Source organism: Lytechinus variegatus, chromosome 12 (genome assembly GCF_018143015.1).
Source record: "Lytechinus variegatus isolate NC3 chromosome 12, Lvar_3.0, whole genome shotgun sequence".
NCBI lineage: Eukaryota > Metazoa > Echinodermata > Echinoidea > Temnopleuroida > Toxopneustidae > Lytechinus > Lytechinus variegatus.
The window spans coordinates 8,360,520-8,378,795 of record NC_054751.1 but is presented as its reverse complement, the minus strand read 5'-3'; the positions used below and the strand labels follow the sequence as shown (position 1 = coordinate 8,378,795).

General features: G+C 36.7%; 1 protein-coding gene across 1 annotated transcript; it reads right to left on the bottom strand.

The window, feature by feature from the left end:
• Positions 1-1,426: 1,426 nt before the first annotated feature.
• LOC121424959 (aspartate aminotransferase, cytoplasmic-like) lies at positions 1,427-18,276 on the bottom strand. Its single transcript, XM_041620858.1, has 9 exons — positions 18,078-18,276; positions 14,716-14,897; positions 12,921-13,029; positions 9,844-9,953; positions 9,073-9,177; positions 7,137-7,287; positions 6,493-6,658; positions 5,861-6,003; positions 1,427-3,976 (listed from the first exon to the last, which is right to left on the bottom strand). The coding sequence occupies exons 1-9, from the start codon at positions 18,229-18,231 to the stop codon at positions 3,822-3,824; spliced, it is 1,275 nt and encodes a 424-aa protein (XP_041476792.1). The 5' UTR covers positions 18,232-18,276; the 3' UTR covers positions 1,427-3,821.

Sequence of the window (18,276 nt, the reverse complement as noted above, 5' to 3'; positions counted from 1 at the left end):
AAAAAAAAAGATGGAAGGAGAGAAAGAACGAAAAGGAGAGGAAGGGAGAAAAAAAACAAAGAAAGTTTTAAGAAAAGAAAGAATGAAGGAAATAAAAAGGAAATTTAATGAAGAAGGAAAGTAAGAGAAAGAAGGAAAGAAAGAAAATTAACTCAGAGAGGGAAAGGTTCAGGAAAGAAAAATAGGAAATAAAGATAGATGGAACAAAAAGGGCAAGCGGGAGCAATATCTATAGCAGGAAGAAAAAATATGGATAGAAAAGAAAGTAAGGGAAAAAAGTTCAAACTTCAAGCAAAAAAAAAATCTAATCATCTAACAAAAAACATGATATTTGGCGTCTTTAAATATATTTTTAAAATTAAAAACAAAACTACGTTTTAGAAATGAATACAATTTCAAAGTTAAAATTTATCAAACTTAAAAATTAGATGAAACATCACGGCATCATAAACACATCAAGACTCAAAACGAAAGCTGAAACAACTAGATCTATTTATGAAAACTCAATAACTTGTTCCTCTGATTACATCTCCAAATCAGTAGTCTGAAAATCCATAATATAAATAGAAAAATTTCCACCGATTTAGGGATTAATTTCTTGGAAAAACTGTTCGGATTGTTTGCACCATTGAGAATCTGCTCCGATCCTACATACCTAGCCTGCCAGACACAAGCAGGAGGCCAGTTCGTTGGCAATGTATTAAGTTAGTAAGAAAATCACAGCAGAACTTGCAAAAGTTTTAGAGTTATCGATTTTGTTGTCTCTGCTTCATTATTTGTTGGTTATTTGATGAAAATGTGTCACTTTTATATATAAACTACATTTTGTTAAATATATTCTGAAATACAGGACAAATAGGCGTCACGGGAAGGGGTTGTCGGGACGCCGGGACAAAAGAGCGAAATACGGGACGATCCCGGGAAACACGGGACGTCTGGTCACCCTGGCTTAATTTCACAAAATAGTTATATGCACATCCAGGTTGGTATGCAAATGAGGGGACTGATGTCACCCACTCACTCTTTATGTAATTTTATTGTATGAAAAATGAAATATTCTAATTTTCCCCTAATTGTCTAATAGAGTAAAGTTCATTCCTCCTTGAACTTGTGGAATTACCATTGTTTTTAAATTTCATGGTTTAGTCAAGTTTGTCATTGTCAAATCTGTAAAAAAAATGAAATATTGTATAATTTAAAAAGCAAAATGGGGAGTGAGGAACATCACTGACTCTCATTTTCATATCACTGAGTGTTGCATATAACGAGAGCTTTTGTTTTAGGATTTCATATTCCAATGATTTAAATAGGGTCCAGGTTTGAGTCATGCACTTCCTATCACTTTTTATTTATATATTATCAACCTTTTTTTCTAAATAACTTAATGAATTATTGACCATACACACACACGACACAGGAGAGGAAATTAGATTCGCGCATTACCCTTTATTGCAATCATCCTATTACATCAAATTAACAAGATTATCACAAAAGAGTGCCCTGAATCAAGGAGAGTAAATCAAGGTCCATTGGCATGATTTACTCTACAATAATATGTATTTCAGACTGCATCAAACCACTTCACATCATGAATATCAACAGTATTTGTTTAGACATAAGGTTTTCCATTACACCACATAAGCAGTATTAACAATACAAGTATATTGTTCCCTTAATTTAACAAATTTATCCAATTACAAGGAATATTTAAATTTCTTCACATATTTGGTATCCAATGATAAAAAAGTATTTGCAATAAAAGTATTTCATAAAATTGTCCAATACTTAAGTTAAAACTATCTTAATTCATTCAATATTTAGGCAATATTTGAAATACTCCGTGTATGCAATGAATGCCCCGTTTAAATAATAACAAAGTGATTGTTTTGCAATGTTATACTTCCACACTCAAGTTGAACAATTTTATTAATAAAAATATAATGAATGCTGATAATGTCATGGGTAGGAGTGGAGTGCAAAGAAAACCTGCCAAGAGAAGTGATTAATCATACATTCACATTTCATATTTGGAAATAAATCTTTTTTCTTAGGGGGAGGGAGAGAGGGTGTTAGAGAAAATCTGTTTATGTATACTTAAATATACAAGTATGTATTTCTGTAATACCATGTACTTATTGAGGTAATACATGCTAACTGGGACGGACAGTACAGCACAAAATAAAGAGGTGATTTTCAAAATAAACCTTGTATGTTGGAATTTGAATGCCACTTTAAAGTTTAATTTCTGTTAAATTCAAATGAGTTGAAAATACTTCTTCTTAAAATATGTAGTTGATTCCTTTCACCCATGAAACATCAAACCATCTTCATATTGTTTTGGGTAGGACATGTACTTAGAAAGGAATTAAATGTTTCAGTTATCTGGGCGAATACTGAAGCCAATATGCAATGCACTATATTAAAGTCAGAAAAACAAAAACACCCTTCTTGTTCAATATAGGTACATTAAAGATTTCTGCTTAGCATTTCATCGAAATATTCAAGTGCCCAAGCCCAACTTGCCCAAGTGAATTTACATTAACATTTTTTCAAGGCAAGCTTTAAATAGCAGGTAGAGCAAATGATAAGGAGTCATTCTGAGAATATTCTACACAGAATATACTTGTGGACTGTTTTGCAATGACAATGTGATGTCATGATAATCAATATTCATTAGTGAGTTTTAACATTGACAATAACTCAAGCTATTTTATTTATATTGAATTGAATACTGACCCAGATCTGCATAAAATCATACACACAAGTACTTTATAAAGGCAGCTGGCTTCATTCATAATGTATTCTATTCATTTTTAAATTCAATAAAATCTGATATGACTTGTTTTTGGTCTCATAGACCTAGCTGCTATTGATAATATATTAGAATGTAATGTGTGCATCATTACAGAAAAATACACCGAGAGTCAAAGTGGAGGAAGTGGAAGAGAAAGGAAAAGAAATAGGTGACATTTATGAAACTCCTTTCTTTGAAAGATTTGTTACACAATCATGTTTGATGGCACACAGAACTTTAGCTCTAACACAACAAGCATGCATTAATAGGTACCGTATTAAGATTTGAGAGTCAAAATTCATAACAGGAAGATACAATACAATGGCAGTATAAGAGAAAAATAAAAGGGATTCTGTAACTTTGTAATGGCTTCATTGAAATAGTTCAATTTTTTAATATCAGCATTAAATCGTAATATTCCAGCATGATATACAGTTATTTTGAAATAAGTAATATTACATCAAGATATGATTGAATATTTCATTTGCCCACTAGCATTTCATAGCTTTAATTTAACAATACACTGTATATTATGGAAGATAGGGGGAGGATGGTGTATGTTTTTTTTTTATAGTTTTACTTTTCATGATGAAAATTATCTCAATCTTTCCTATTATAAAGTGTGCTTTCCCACAGGGTTTCATTTTCCCACCATACTGAATGTGCTGATCCAAATAGAGCAATGTAGCAAAAATTGAAGTTACAAAATCCCTTCTAATGAGGTACACTTCTAATGAGGTACACACTGTCTGTTCCCATTTAATTATTCTGGGGAGCATTTCATGAAATGCTTTGTCATTGATTTTCATTTACTAATGTGCTCTCAGCCAATCAGATGCAGTGATTTGTAACAGTAGCTTATAACAATACTAATTAAAAATCACTGACTATTTTTTTTCATGAAATGCTCCTATATCTATCTTCCTCCATTGTCTTTTGATATCTAGAATGCTGTCCAATTCAATCTTAATCCATGCACACCGACTCCAAAGTATATTGGTCTGGATTGGCACCTTTGACGTCTTGCTTACAGCTTCGGGTCTTCGGTCACCGTGGTAACAGCCTCGTGGATTGCTTTGGCAACGTAATCACAATTCTTTGTGGTGACAGCACACATGTTGATACGGCCAGACTGCATTCCATAGATGTGGTATTTCTCCTTCAAGAAGGTCATCTGCTTGGCTGTTTGGGATGAAAAAGACAATAACAGAGACAATGAAAACCACTGCAGAGCCTTACAGAAATATGGGTTGAAGTTTTCTTGTGTTCAGTCATGAGATGAAAGGTCCAGTAAAAGGAGGGTAAAGTCACAAATCACAGGAAAACAAAGCCTTACAGAATTTGCAAAACGTTTATATTTTTCTGGAGATCATGTGAGCTTGTTGGACTAAATGTTTTATAAAAGACTTGCACAGTATGAAATCGACTCAACTCGGAATCATCATTTACTTTTGTTACGTTTTCAATAACCCGATATCTTAGAATTTTACAAGGTGTCATGATTGTTATACCTGAACTAAAACACTTTGAAACATATAATCTTGATACAGGGTCTAAGTGCGGTTATAACAATCATGACCAGCGTTCTCGCAAGTGTATACTACGCATGGTTCAAACACCATGCGTGCGGCAATGGAGACCAAGTGGAACCATGCGTAAAATTTCAGCGACATGCGTGGAAAAATTAAATGGAAATATTCAGAAAAAAATAATACACTCCATGAACTCCTCTTAGTGATATCAACTTCATTTATCGGGTTGCGCCGAAGTCCCACCAACTTATTAAAGACCACTTGCAAATGAAAATCAGTGCAGGGCCCTAGCTAGTGCCGACGCTCGTTGGATGCGCATTTTGTATACTGTACCGTACATGTATGCACAGATCGCTAACTAGGTGCATACACGATACGCGCGCGCTATATAGACGATCGACGGAGCGGCAGACATGTTTTGCAGATCCAGCCTAAATCTAGAAACACGACAAAGCCCTTTGACTTCTCATGTGTGGTCCGACCAGGGCCCGACTCTTTTTTTTTCTCGAAAATATTTACAATTCATAAGCTGGAAAGCTGTACTTCTCTTTCTTTGGACTGAACGGCAAGTATCTGTGCATTGATGTGCATTTGTGTGGGCTTAAAAATAAGCCACAAGGGGCTTCCTTAGCGTCTCTATTTGATGAAAAGGCCGTCGCTTCCGCGCTCCGCGAGGGAGGGGTGAACCCCCCCTCCCGCACCTACCCCCCAGGAGTGGCAGCACAAGTCCCCGACATGGGTGAATTTTTTTCTGGCGAGAACGCTGATCATGACACCTTGTAAACTTCTGATTCATCAGTTCAGGTTCAGGTTCAAAGTTTATTTATATCAAAATTTTACATTTTCAACAAAATCAACAACTCAATACAAACAATAATATTATACAATACAAATTACCATAGATAAGCATAAATAAATATCGTAAAATATGAAATGTATACCTAATATAACAATAGAAAAAAAATACTATAATGTATTCTTGTAATTGGCTCTAATGTAATGACAAAGAAAGAAAGAGAATGAGAGATGTGGATATGAGGAGCCAAAAGTAAAAACGGAGCTTGCTGGTTAAAGGCTCCAAAGAATATGCAGTGGGAGTCCCATAAAAATATCAAGAAAAATAAAGGAATAAATAAAAGAGCATACGAAACAGTCTATACCAATTTTCCCTCAAAATCTTCTCCTAGACATTTGGGCGCCGATTACATCATTGATTACTCACAACTTATTGTACCTTGGCAAAACACATTTCTTCCTCTTTTTGGGGTTTTGTCATGACAGATAATGTGGATTTTGTATGTATTGTTAACAAGGTTTGTTCAGCCACAACAGAAAGATGTTTGAGAGAGAATCAATCCCAAACAACTATAACATTTGCATCGCATATTTTCTTGTGATATGTCTTTTCTCATTCAACACAGTTCATATTTACATCAGGGACTTATGCTAACTGACTCACAAATCATGTCACTGTGAAATATTGATAACCATCTTTTGTCAAAATGTTGATTCATACGGTATAAAGCCAACTTACGTCCTAGTCCTGTGTAGCTGAACATGCCTATCTGATTGGTGATATGGGTCCATGTACCGGGTGTACCTAGCTCCTTCAGTTTGCTGTAGAGTAGATCCCTCATCTCCACAATACGGTTCGACATAGTCTGAATGTGCCCTTCCCTGTAAAGAGGCAAAATAAATGATAATAAATCTAAAAAATAATCGGATAGGGAGTTCGTTCATTTGATTCTGAACTTCTTTGACAGTCTAATCAGATTATTGTAAATTTATGCTATATTCATACAGAAGACAAATTTGATCATGATTTATGTTTTAACTCTAAAAGTTATTGCAAGAACAGATTATTTTAGAAAACAATGTCAACAAAGAATAGCAAAAAATCTTTTTACTTTAAACAATCAAAATCTCACTCAAATTTTGACATGTCATCTGGATTTTAATTCTCATTAATAATAATCTAGTAATTCTAGTTGACCCTTGACCTCATGACCCAAAAAGATCATCCCCTAATAGACTCTGAGCTACATTCATCAAAACATTTCAAAAGATCTTGTAAAAAACCGATGTTCAATAACATAGCAACTTCCATTATGACCTTTGACATTTGATATCTTGAGCCAATTTCTTTTTTTTTCAAATACGACTCACCACTCCTGATTGAGAGCAGGGTTACTCAATACCGTAGCAACGATGCGAGCACCGTGATTGGGTGGATTGGACCATAGAGCTCTTGCGAGTTTCTCCAGCTGTGACTTGATGCGAGGTTTAGGGTCTGGGTTGCTCAACACAATAGTCAGGTTTCCAACACGCTCGTCTGAAATACAATGGTATTTAAAACTCACTATTATGGCCTGACACTGACAATAGGTATTCTTCCATAGAATGAGTTTTCTCAGTGATTTGATGGGAGCCACACATTATTGAAAAATCAATAACTAATTAGAATTTAGAATTGGTGAAGCAAACTCTCACCTTACCCAATGTCAGAAATACATTCCAGCCAAACATGCTGATATCGACCATTGCGATAAAAAAAAATTGGCAAATGAACTTTTACTGAAAAACGAAGGGAGATTTTTCTCAGGGGCCAAATTAATCCTAAGGCAACCAAGACCATGGTCTTGGATGCCCATATGACTGGCTTAAATACCCCCCAATGACCTTGGGGCATTTTAGGTGCCCTTCTCAATTGTTATCATTTGTGCTGTGATGTAGAAATGTGATCATGTTCCCAAAAATTCACAATTTAAAAGCCTCTTTTTTATAGTACTATGGGGAACTCTGATACTCACTGTATAAACCAAAGTTCTTGGAGAAAGACTGGGCAGCAAAGAATTCAAAGCCTTGTTCTACAAAGTACTGTACTGGCCAGCGATCCTTGGCTACACTGCCTGTTGCAAAGCCAATGTATGCACAGTCAAAGAAGACAAATGCTCCTGTGGTCTGTGGAGAATAAAATGCAACATATATCATGAATTTCCATTATCACACTAATATTGATAATACTGGTTTTAATATATATGGTACATAAAACTGACTTTATCAGAAGACTTTAAAGCCAAGCATTTAGCTTTGGAAAAATCCCCCCAAAAGTCCATATCACTAATTCAATTCATTGCTAGATTAATGCATGTGCCCAAAATGGCTATGGTGTGAAGGGTATAAACTAAACATGTATTTCATTGGATAAATTCACAGAGTTTACATTGAAATTCAATTTAAAATGGTGCCTGATCAAAATGAAGTAACACAAACTTAAAACCCAACATCAATCCTTATCAAGACAACATTCTATCCCTTATCCATACACATCATTTCTAGTGTTAGTCTGCAGGCATAGACCCTAATTCTCTTCAATAAAAAAGTGGATTTTGAGGTGATTCTTACACATATTCCAACTTGCTGTAAGAAGCTTCAATACATTATTCCCATTATGCTCCAGCAGACTGACAATTCAGTACACTTAAAGAGAAATTCCAGTAGTTGCAGTAAACACTGATTTCATGAGAAAGTCTGTAAAACAAGGCTTAATTGTCAGTATATCATCAAGGATCTAGATCTGGTACAGTTACATTAACTGAACTTTGTGAATCTTGAAATCTACGCTGAAAAATGTTCACACCGAAGATCCCCTACACAGATAAGCGCATGTGGGACAATGTATAATTATTGCTTAGAGTGTCGGGCCCGACGCTCTACCCGAATCCTGTGCTTATTTGCTTATTTCTCAGCAATTACACAATTTCTTCCAGAATCCTTTGGCACATGCGTTTTATTTATACAAACAGACACTTTGGTGGTCATTTCATTGGATTCTGTACGAACACATTTTAATATAGTTACCAAAACTAGCATTTACCTTTAACTTATTTGACAAACAAGGGCCCAGTTTCATAAAACTTACAATGATAACTACCATAGTAACAATGTTCATCAGCCAATCAAAATCAAGGATTCTGTGAAAATTACCATTGGATTGCAAAGTTACCATAATAGTAACTTTTAAGCAACAGGGCCCAGGGTCCTGTAATACAAAGGTTAGCGACAATCATATGCTTGATTTTCACGATGATTGCTAAGATTTGTGTAACTGGCCCCAGCGGTCTGCATAATTTGCATTTTGCTGTCTCTTGAAAAATTAAAGACTGGAGTCAAGCACAAGTTCAATTTTGCTTTACCGATTCAAGGAGCTTTGGTACTTAAAGGTAAATGCCAGTTTTGGTAACGATATCAAAATGACTTCATACAGAATCCAATGAAATGACCACCAAAGTGTCTGTTTGTATAAATAAAGAATATGTGCCAAAAGATTCTGGAAGAAATTGTGTAATTGCTGATAAATTAGCAAATAAGCACAAGATTTGGGTCAAGCGTCGGGCACGACATTCAAAGCAATAATACACTGTCCCACGTGCGCTTATCTGTGTTGGTGATTTACAGTGTGAACATTTTTCAGCATAGATTTCAAGATTTCACAAAGTTCAGTTTATGTGACTGTACCAGATCTAGATCCTCGATGATATACTGACAATTAAGCCTGGTTTTACAGACTTTCTCACGAAATCAGTCTTTACTGCAACTACTGGCATTTCTCTTTAACTTTTTATTTTGTTTTGGTAGTCTGAAAATTCAGACCACATTCTTGACAGATCAGGGTGTGCAAAGTAATCTGATAACTTTGAATTTAAATCAAGTTTGGAGCAGAATTTGGACCAATGACTCAGTTACCTTCAGAACCTCAGCAATTTGTTTCCAGTCTTCTTGGGAAGCATCCACACCGGTAGGGTTATGTGCACATCCATGAAGAACGATTACAGAATCAGATGGAGCTCCCTACATAACCAGAAAGAATAAGTGGCTTATATGCATTAACAACAGGAAACCATTCGGCCAAGGCATTTCCTTCAGTAATCTAGTACACACGTTATTGCTCAGTCAACTAATAAACAATACAAGCAAAATATAGTTTGATATGTACATTGCCTTATGACTTGTACAAGTAACTCTATGTGTTTGCAAACTGCCAACCACTACCTTTCTTTGCTAAAATTCACAAGGAAATCTCTTCTATTTGCATTCATCGATTTCTTTTACCTAAAATCAAACTAGTCAATGAGTCAATACAAACAAGTAACGTATTAAATTATTTCTTGGGTGAATATCATATATAGGCCTAATCATATAGACTCACATGTATAAAATCATTTCGCATTTTTCATAAACTATAATGGAAACGTTGATTTTGATTGTATTAAAGTACAATATAACTTGCAGAAAATTGCAGTCAAGTTCTGATCACTTTTAAGATTCCAAAATCATATTGTTAGATGTACCCCCCAAAAAGCTTTCAAAATTACTTAAAAACAAAGTCTTCTACAATTCTACTGTTCTAGTCAATTACCAGAATTTCTATTTGGTGTACTTCTAACAAGCTTTATAAATGAGATTTGTATAAGCTTTGCAAAACAAATCAATGAAAATCAATGTGTTTCTCATTACCTTGAGATCTTCCAGCATGCCCTCTAGATCCAGACCTCTAGTAGACTCCTTGTAATACCTGTACTTCTTCACCTCAAAGTTTGTATTCTGAGCAATACCAATGTGGTTGGCTAAAAAAACGTAAAACAAAACAATCAATTATTCAAATTAATTAATTCTTCAAATTAACAAAACACTCATCTTTCAATTTGGGCAGCCAAAAGGAAAAAAATAAACAGCCAAGTAAGTGGAGTGGAAGCAAGCCAGCCGGTCAATTTTTCCTATGGTGTCCTTCAAAGAACAAAGCTACCATGAAATTACACAAGTGATGGCCCTGTGCACAGAGTCATCACCCTGTGCATGCCATATAGAATGAGTGGTCCACACGCTGCAAGCATACAGGGCTAGCACAGTACGTGCACAGCAATACTGGTGCACAGAAGTGCAGCCAGCTACTAGCTGTAGATCTATGCATGCACCTGATCTGATGTCCACCATCATCAAGTCGGACTCCGAAAATGAGCAAGTTGCTAATTCTAAGAGATTATGATGAATTCTTTTATCCTTTCACAGAGATAAATTTTTCATCTAAATATAGCTGCAGACGCTACTATCAACACAAGGACACAGATGTTTTTTTAGAACAAAATATGAATTACATGATGCTGACATGCAGATGCATCCCACTATTCTACTAATAAAAGACATGAGTGGGGGGGGGGTGGTGAAGATCTCTTGACATGACTCCCCACGGTAATGCCGAATTCTCCAAAACCCCCTTCATTAGAACTAAAAAAGAACTTGAAGGTGAGCTACAAATTGCAGGAACAACATCAGTACCAAAAACAGTAGATGAATACTTGTAAAAGAAAGGGGGAGTTTAAAACATAACAGAATTCTCGTCAGAGGCAAAAACAAGCAAAACCTCGAACTTCTAGAAGTAATGGAGATGAGTGTGACAGAGGATTTCGTTCAAGGGTTTGAAATCTTCAAAAGCCCAAATAAGGGTCCAATCCCATGTTGTGTTCTTTGCACTCAGTAACAAATCCAGGATCTCAAGAAGTAATGTTGTGTTGGATCATGTGAAGAGTATGAGCAACAGGTGACACATTGGTCATGCCTTTGGAAGGTAATGGAAAAAGAAGAGACAGATAGAGACCCTCAATTCTCTAACTGGTACCTGAAGTATAAAAGGGCTGAAGTCAAACAAGGAATGCTCAAAAGTCCGAGGGAGGCTGCTAGACTGGGATGTCCTCCTCAGTCCTCAACAGTAACTACCAATGACTCTGAAGCAATGAATGAACGCAATGATCTCCAAGTGGATCAACAAGGAAATGAGATGGGATGAGCTGGCGAGCGGACTGAGCAAACCTATTTTTTTAATAATCATAATGACTCAGGCCTAGTAAGCATATGTCAAAGATTCAGAATGTAAATTCACTTAGTCTGAACATACAAAACATGTGATACTTAAAAGGAACAACATTTGCTCCTGATGATAGAGTTGCAATGTTAAATGTGCAGAAAACGTAAGTGCCTACTCCCCCTAAAAATCACTTGCTGATCACAATACTGAAAGTACAGTGTATAAAACTTTTCAAAGTACCAGTATTTGAAGTAACCATGAAAATATTATCCATATATTACAATAATACAAAGTTACTTTATATCCTTGTAAAGCCTTAAAAACTCATTTTGCACTCCAAATTAGGAGTGTTTTCTGAAGCTCTCTATACAATTCAAACGTAAACCATCTTCCTATGTTGAAATATACAAAGCTTTGTTTAGGTGCAGAGGGGGGGGGGTGACATTTAACTGTAATATAGCTACCTACATGTATAACTCATGGAACTCAATTTTTGCTGGCTATTCTGAAGTGCTAATTTAGCACTTACAGTGCTTACATGATGACTGCACTACGAGTGCTGATTTTAGTTCAAATTTAAACTAGAAAATCAGCACTCGTATTGCAGTCACTATACAAGCACTTTAAGTGCTAAATTAGCACCTCATTTTTTACAGTGTATATGAACAACTTCTTTAAAGCCTGGATTTCTTGGTCAAAAATACACCCATTTTCTTGGGGTGATAGCCAAAGTGCGGGTAATTATTTTTAGCACCCCTTATGCAAAATGTGCCTGGATACTTCATGTACCATGTATGTAGATATCACTGTTATCACACATATGTGGCAAAGGTGGGGTACCAGCACATTATGTACACAATAAGCATGAAAGTCAACATACATGTACCTGTAGCATTTTAATTTAAAGCAGACAATTGTGGGGGTGTTTTGTCAAAAACGAAAGTCACCCTAGGAGGCAGAAAGGCGTATTAATTGATATCAATTTGTAATTTGTAGCTGCATTGCTATTCGCTTTGTTCACCATCACCTTTCTAACTTTTAACTGTTAAATTTGTACCTTATTCTGTAAACGTGTAACATTTTAAATTAGTCTATTGTATACATAAGTTTTTTTTTATTTTTTTATATTTATAAATTTGTTATATCTGCATATATTATGTGAATCTACTTTGTAATTAAAGGGCCCCAACAAAAACCAGTGTTTGTACTGATTGGGCCACCCTTTTAAAATATGTGAAATAAATGAATAAATAAATAAATAAATTTGTTAATCAACTTTAATTTCTCATCCCAAACAAACCAACAGGCATCATATAATTCAATCAGGATTTTTTTTAATCCTATCATAGTAAATATAACATGCATAAAGTATATCATACTACAAGCATATGACAGGCATGTTTATTTACCTCTGAACAACAAAAAACATCTTCTTGGGGCTAAAATACATTACGTCATATTGCTCCTTCTGTTTCTGAACCAACATGCAGAATTATAAAAGTATATCAGTACTACAAACAAAAAACACAAAGTACATGAATAGCTTTGGTCAAATTTGAGCTAAATTGCAAATGTCACTTCTTATACATTTTGCTTCTTCTGTAACATCAGAACATAAACACAGAATTCACTTATTCTACAAACATTATACACGTACACCTTTCAACAAATTAATAGAAGAGAACTTTATTAAGAATGACCACAAAGGCTGGATGAAAGAAAGTTAACTCACGCCATGTTGGTTCAGGAACATAGATGGTTTTGTAGTTTGCCCTCTGAGACAGAAACTCGCATCCTAGACGGATAGCTCCTGTTCCACTGAGAGCTTGAAATCCCATAGCCTGAAAGAGAGACACCAAGTAGAAATAAGAAATGAAATGAGGACAGAGGGACTGCTTTATTATTTCACTTGACACTTTTGCAGCCCATAGTCTGAAAGTGAAACATCAAGTAGAAATGAGAAATGAAATGAGGAAAGTGGGACTGCTTTATTATTTCATTTGAAACTTTTGCAGCCCATAGTCTGAAAGTGAAACATCAAGTAGAAATGAGAAATGAAATGAGGAAAGTGGGACTGCTTTATTATTTCATTTGACTCTTTTACAGCCCATAGTCTGAAAGTGAAACATCGAGTAGAAATGAGAAATGAAATGAGGAAAGTGGGACTGCTTTATTATTTCATTTGACACTTTTGCAGCCCATAGTCTGAAAGTGAAACACCAAGTAGAAATAAGAAATGAAATGAGGACAGAGGGACTGCTTTATTATTTCATTTGACACTTTGCAGCCCATAGTCTGAAAGTGAAACATCGAGTAGAAATAAGAAATGAAATGAGGACAGTGGGACTGCTTTATTATTTCATTTGACACTTTTTGCAGCCCATAGCGTGAAAGTGAAACATCGAGTAGAAATGAGAAATGAAATGAGGAAAGTGGGACTGCTTTATTATTTCATTTGAAACTTTTGCAGCCCATAGCGTGAAAGTGAAACATCAAGTAGAAATGAGAAATGAAATGAGGAAAGTGGGACTGCTTTATTATTTCATTTGAAACTTTTGCAGCCCATAGCCTGAAAGGGAGACATCGAGTAGAAATTAAAAGTAATACTACATGTAGGACAGTGGGAGTCAGTGGTACTGGTTTATCATTTCATTTGACACTTTTACAGCCTATGCGAGTAATATTACATAGCTGTTTAAAAATACTTAGTTAGAGATGTCGTTCTGATGTACTTAGCTCTATATAAAAGTGGAAAATTAATATTACATGTAAAAATATCTGAGCTCATTTTCCATCACAATGATCATGTACAATATTGCATCTTTGAGATTATTATGAAATGGTACTATCATGGAGATACATAATATATAGTCCTGCATGAACAATTGTAAACCAGTGTTCACATATCTTTAGTTCATTCTAAAGCTGGAGTAATGTTATAAACTCGGTGCAACAAGGGGGGACCAGGCAGTTTAAAGGGAAGAGCCATGGTGTAGTGGTTCTGGCTCTCGCCCTAAGACAGAGGGTTGTCAGTTCGAATCCCACCATGGTCTTGCGTCGTTTGGCAAGGCATTCATCCACACTTTGCCACTCTCGACCCCGGTGCTAAATGGGTACCCGGTAGGATGTGAAAGTCATTGTAGCTTGTCCAGTACTGTGTGTGCCTCACAGGAGACTGACTGGAATACTCCCCAGGGAGTGGAGGATGTGCACACATTGTGCGCGGGAATGACTGATTAAATCCGATGACTGGGGTAGTAATATATCTTTAAAGCGCTTAGACACTAAGGCATTGCTCATTTTAAAGGGCAGACAAGGCCATTAAAAATTGCATCAAAGTAAAATGTACATTTTCAATGGGACACATGCACTGGATGTTTGCAGGGCATCAATGCCACAGGGAACAAGGCCATCTAATTTGGGCCTTAACTACCAATACTTGGAAGGGCATCAAGACCATTTCTGAGGGCATCAGAGAACATGGCATTGGATGGGCTTGGACTAATTTGAACACTGGGCTAACTCACTCTATTTTCCTTGATGGCGGGACTGTCGGCTCCAAGCAACATCTTGGTAGCTGCAGAGGTGAACTCAGCAAGACCAGCAATGGGGAGGTATTCATGATCTAATGTATGATCAGCCGCCATATCTGCCTCTACTTTCCTCACGACGGGTAGAACCCACGGTTTGCTCTCATCAGTACGGTATGCTACATTGCAAAAAGACAAAAATAGAGATCATTGAAAGCAAGTGTGAGTAATTCTATCTACATGTAGGACAGCTCCCCATTCCCCAAGATGCAATTTCCACATTCTACAAGATGCCTAGAGTAGGCTCATGGAAGAACCCTCCCTCGAAATAAGTTTCCATAGGCCCAAGAGTAAAGCATTCCTGAATGAGATCTCCTTCAAATTCACTTTGACAATAATCAGAACAGTAATCCATTGTAAACACAAAGTTTGCAATGGATAGTAAAGTATGATAGAACATTTCTGATTGGTTCTGGTCAGTGCTGTGGACAAAATGCACATGTAAGATTTAATATTGACCTCGATAGGTTATCATCACTTAGTGATAGATCACCAACATTTATAATAAGGAGCTCTCACTGTTTATCATTTGGGAGTCTTGTCTTTGAACATTACATGTGGATTTAACTCTTTAAAATAAGCATGGTGCTAAACCATCTCCAAAGGATTCCTTAAATTACAACTTGACACGGAACTTTCATTTTTCACAGTAAAATTACGAGGAGAAAAATTGATGCCTATGTTTAAGAATCACTGTACAATTAAAATTTAAAGTGGAATGCTGTCTGTCGACTCAGCGGGACAGTATCTGATTTATTTTCATCTTTTTAGTTTCAAGTGATATTTATAGGGGGCACATGATATATATTTTTTTGGGGGGGCAGATGGATGGGCAATACAATGAGCCCAAGTGTGATTCGCCCCCCCTCCTTATCCCCATCATAAGCCTTGTAATTTTAAAGCTGAAAAAAAAAAGATTTTCACAAAAACCTGGCATGTACCAGACCACTACCCATTGGCCCTGATTCCTTTACAGTACACAAAAAATATAAACAAACTAATATTGATGGTATGTGGCTCTTCCAATGTATAATATGGATGTAATTTAACAAGATAAGGACTGTACTTTAATTCAATAAAAAAAGATAAATATTGCAGTCACATCACACAATCACACCAGTAAGGGGGGGGGGAGTATTAAATTGAACAAGCAGTCCAAGTAAACAAAGCTTCATTTAATCTTAAGGAATCTGAATTTGATGGCAATATTTCAGCCATCCAATGTATGTTACATTCACTGTACAATACATGTACTTGTACATGTTTGTTAATCATTAAATGCCATTATTATTTCAAATATGTTGTAAATTATTCCCAACCAGCAGAATTGAGGTTTATCTTTGTTTGTTATTTGGCTTTATCTTTAGTTAAGAACTTAGGGGCTCAACTGTAAAAGTTACTGGCATGACTGGCTCCTTCAAGATTCCTCCCCAAGACACACTATCAGTCTGTAACCGCTCTGCCTTTATCGATGGAAATTAATGGCAATGCAAAATACAACAGTCACTGAACGTCATGTTAATGACCCGACATGTATCTCCCAACTTGTATTAATTGTTGTTTGAGATTTTCTTCTCAATCAATCTCTCTTTCCCACCCTCTTCATCACATTTTTAACCGTTCTCTTTATGTACATGTTTTCTTCAACAACAACGACCCCCCCCCCAAAAAAAAAAAACGGCTTAAGGGTGTTGAGGCATCTTTTCTTTCCATTTCCTACATTTTTGGTACCCCCATTAAAACTTTGTAAAGTAACCCAATGAACACTTTATGAAGGTATTTGTTGCATTCCTACTTTGAATGCATATCATAGCATGTTGCACAATGTACTTGGCAAACTGTGAAATACCAGTCGTTTGTGGACATGGTGGACTCATTGTTGTTTTTTGTGAATGTAAATGAAAACCACAATGCAACAGAATATATGAATAATCAAGAAATCAAAGTTGGTGCTTTATCTCATTAGATTTTAAACCACCATGTCACTTTAGTACAAATGAGTGAAATGACCTTCCTCTGATCATGCGTAGAATCTTTTGATCATGCGTAGAAAGGAACTACGAACTGGCTTATTAGTCACCTTTTCAAGAAATTCATGTTAAATCTGTAAGGGTTTGCATACTGATCGTTTTCGTATGATTACTTGTGACTAGCCTGGCCTAGTTATGTACTGTTGGGAAATGAGACTTCCGGGAAAGGCTAGCGCTAAAGCTATGGTTGTGTCTGAAGAGTTCTACTATTGAAAGTGTTATATTTCTTGTTTATCTAAAACTATCCTGTTTGAAGTCTTGTTGTTTCTCCTGGTTAATACTGTGTCTTTTTCAAATCTTAAGACCAATGACATAGGGTTCCTTCCGTGTATTAAATTCATCACTGCAATGCAAGCATGAATTTGAGTTCTAAACTTTCGAAAAACTTGCCATGACATGGGCATATATACAGAGGAGTCGAGTGCCGAGCGAGTCCAACTCATGATTCTGAATCAGTGTAGTACTGTAGTCTGTACTACCACTAGACTCGAGTCTGAGAGTCCGACAGACTGAGTCTGACTGATTGCAATCACAACAATCAGACATTAACCATGGTAACCCGCATAGAGATAATGATGTACGAAATGTTACAGTGTAGTTTTTTTTTTATATACTGAGGGGCACTCAGTATATAATGCATAGTGGGTATGTGCCGCGGAGGGGACCCCCATTTTCACACTCAAATTTCCGTTCCAAGGCATAGCATTTTTGCCTTGTTGAGAAAAAGAACAAAGAAAGCCGCTCCAAGGCATAGCATTTTCTTCTTATCGAGAAAAAAGAAGAGAGAAATCCGCTCCGAAGCTTCGCATATTTTTTGTTACGCCGCTCCGATCGCATTGAATGAGCTGCAATTTTGGTGAAAAGCGGACGCAGAGCTCCCCGGCGGAGGCCGCTCTAGCTGCATCATGCACGCATGACCGTTCCATAGGGATGCATACGCACTCACACGTTGGCGATCCGTTCCGAGGACCCCCGTTTTCACAAACATTTGTCGTTCCGAGGACCCTCCTTTTTACAATAAGCCCGCTCCAAGGCCCCCGTTTTTTGTCTCGCCCATGGCACACCCCTACCACTTTTTTGGTCGAGTGCCCCCCCCCCCCCCCGGAGAAAATGCCTGGCATGGCAAGCGCACTCTGAGTCTGCTCGTCGCGTCGTGCCGTAGCGCCCCCCCCCCCCCCCGTCATGATCTCAAACCACACATGACACAGTTATCAATTAATGGGACCGAGATCATTCCAGCCTAAGGCCAAGGGTCTAACTTTTACTTACTACCAGGTCCAAGATTGACTTTATCCGGACATTGATCTGCCTTAAAAGCCTCAATAAGTTTAAAAACAGCTACTGGTGGGGCTTGTTCGATGGCAGCAAAAGCTGACTGTCCTATCCGAGGTCTTTTGGCTTGGTCTGCGGCAGCGGAATCCATCTTGCCTGGCGAGGTCACAATCGTCACGTAGAGAATGCATGCACG

Bases quoted from the DNA above. Each gene is read 5' to 3' on its own strand.
- LOC121424959 (XM_041620858.1), bottom strand. From the start codon at position 18,231: ATGGATTCCGCTGCCGCAGACCAAGCCAAAAGACCTCGGATAGGACAG. The intron at 14,898-18,077 runs GTAAGTAAAAGT...TTTGCAATGTAG, and splicing joins AGTCAATCTTGGACCTGGTA to CATACCGTACTGATGAGAGC. The intron at 9,178-9,843 runs GTAATGAGAAAC...CTGGTTATGTAG, and splicing joins GCATGCTGGAAGATCTCAAG to GGAGCTCCATCTGATTCTGT.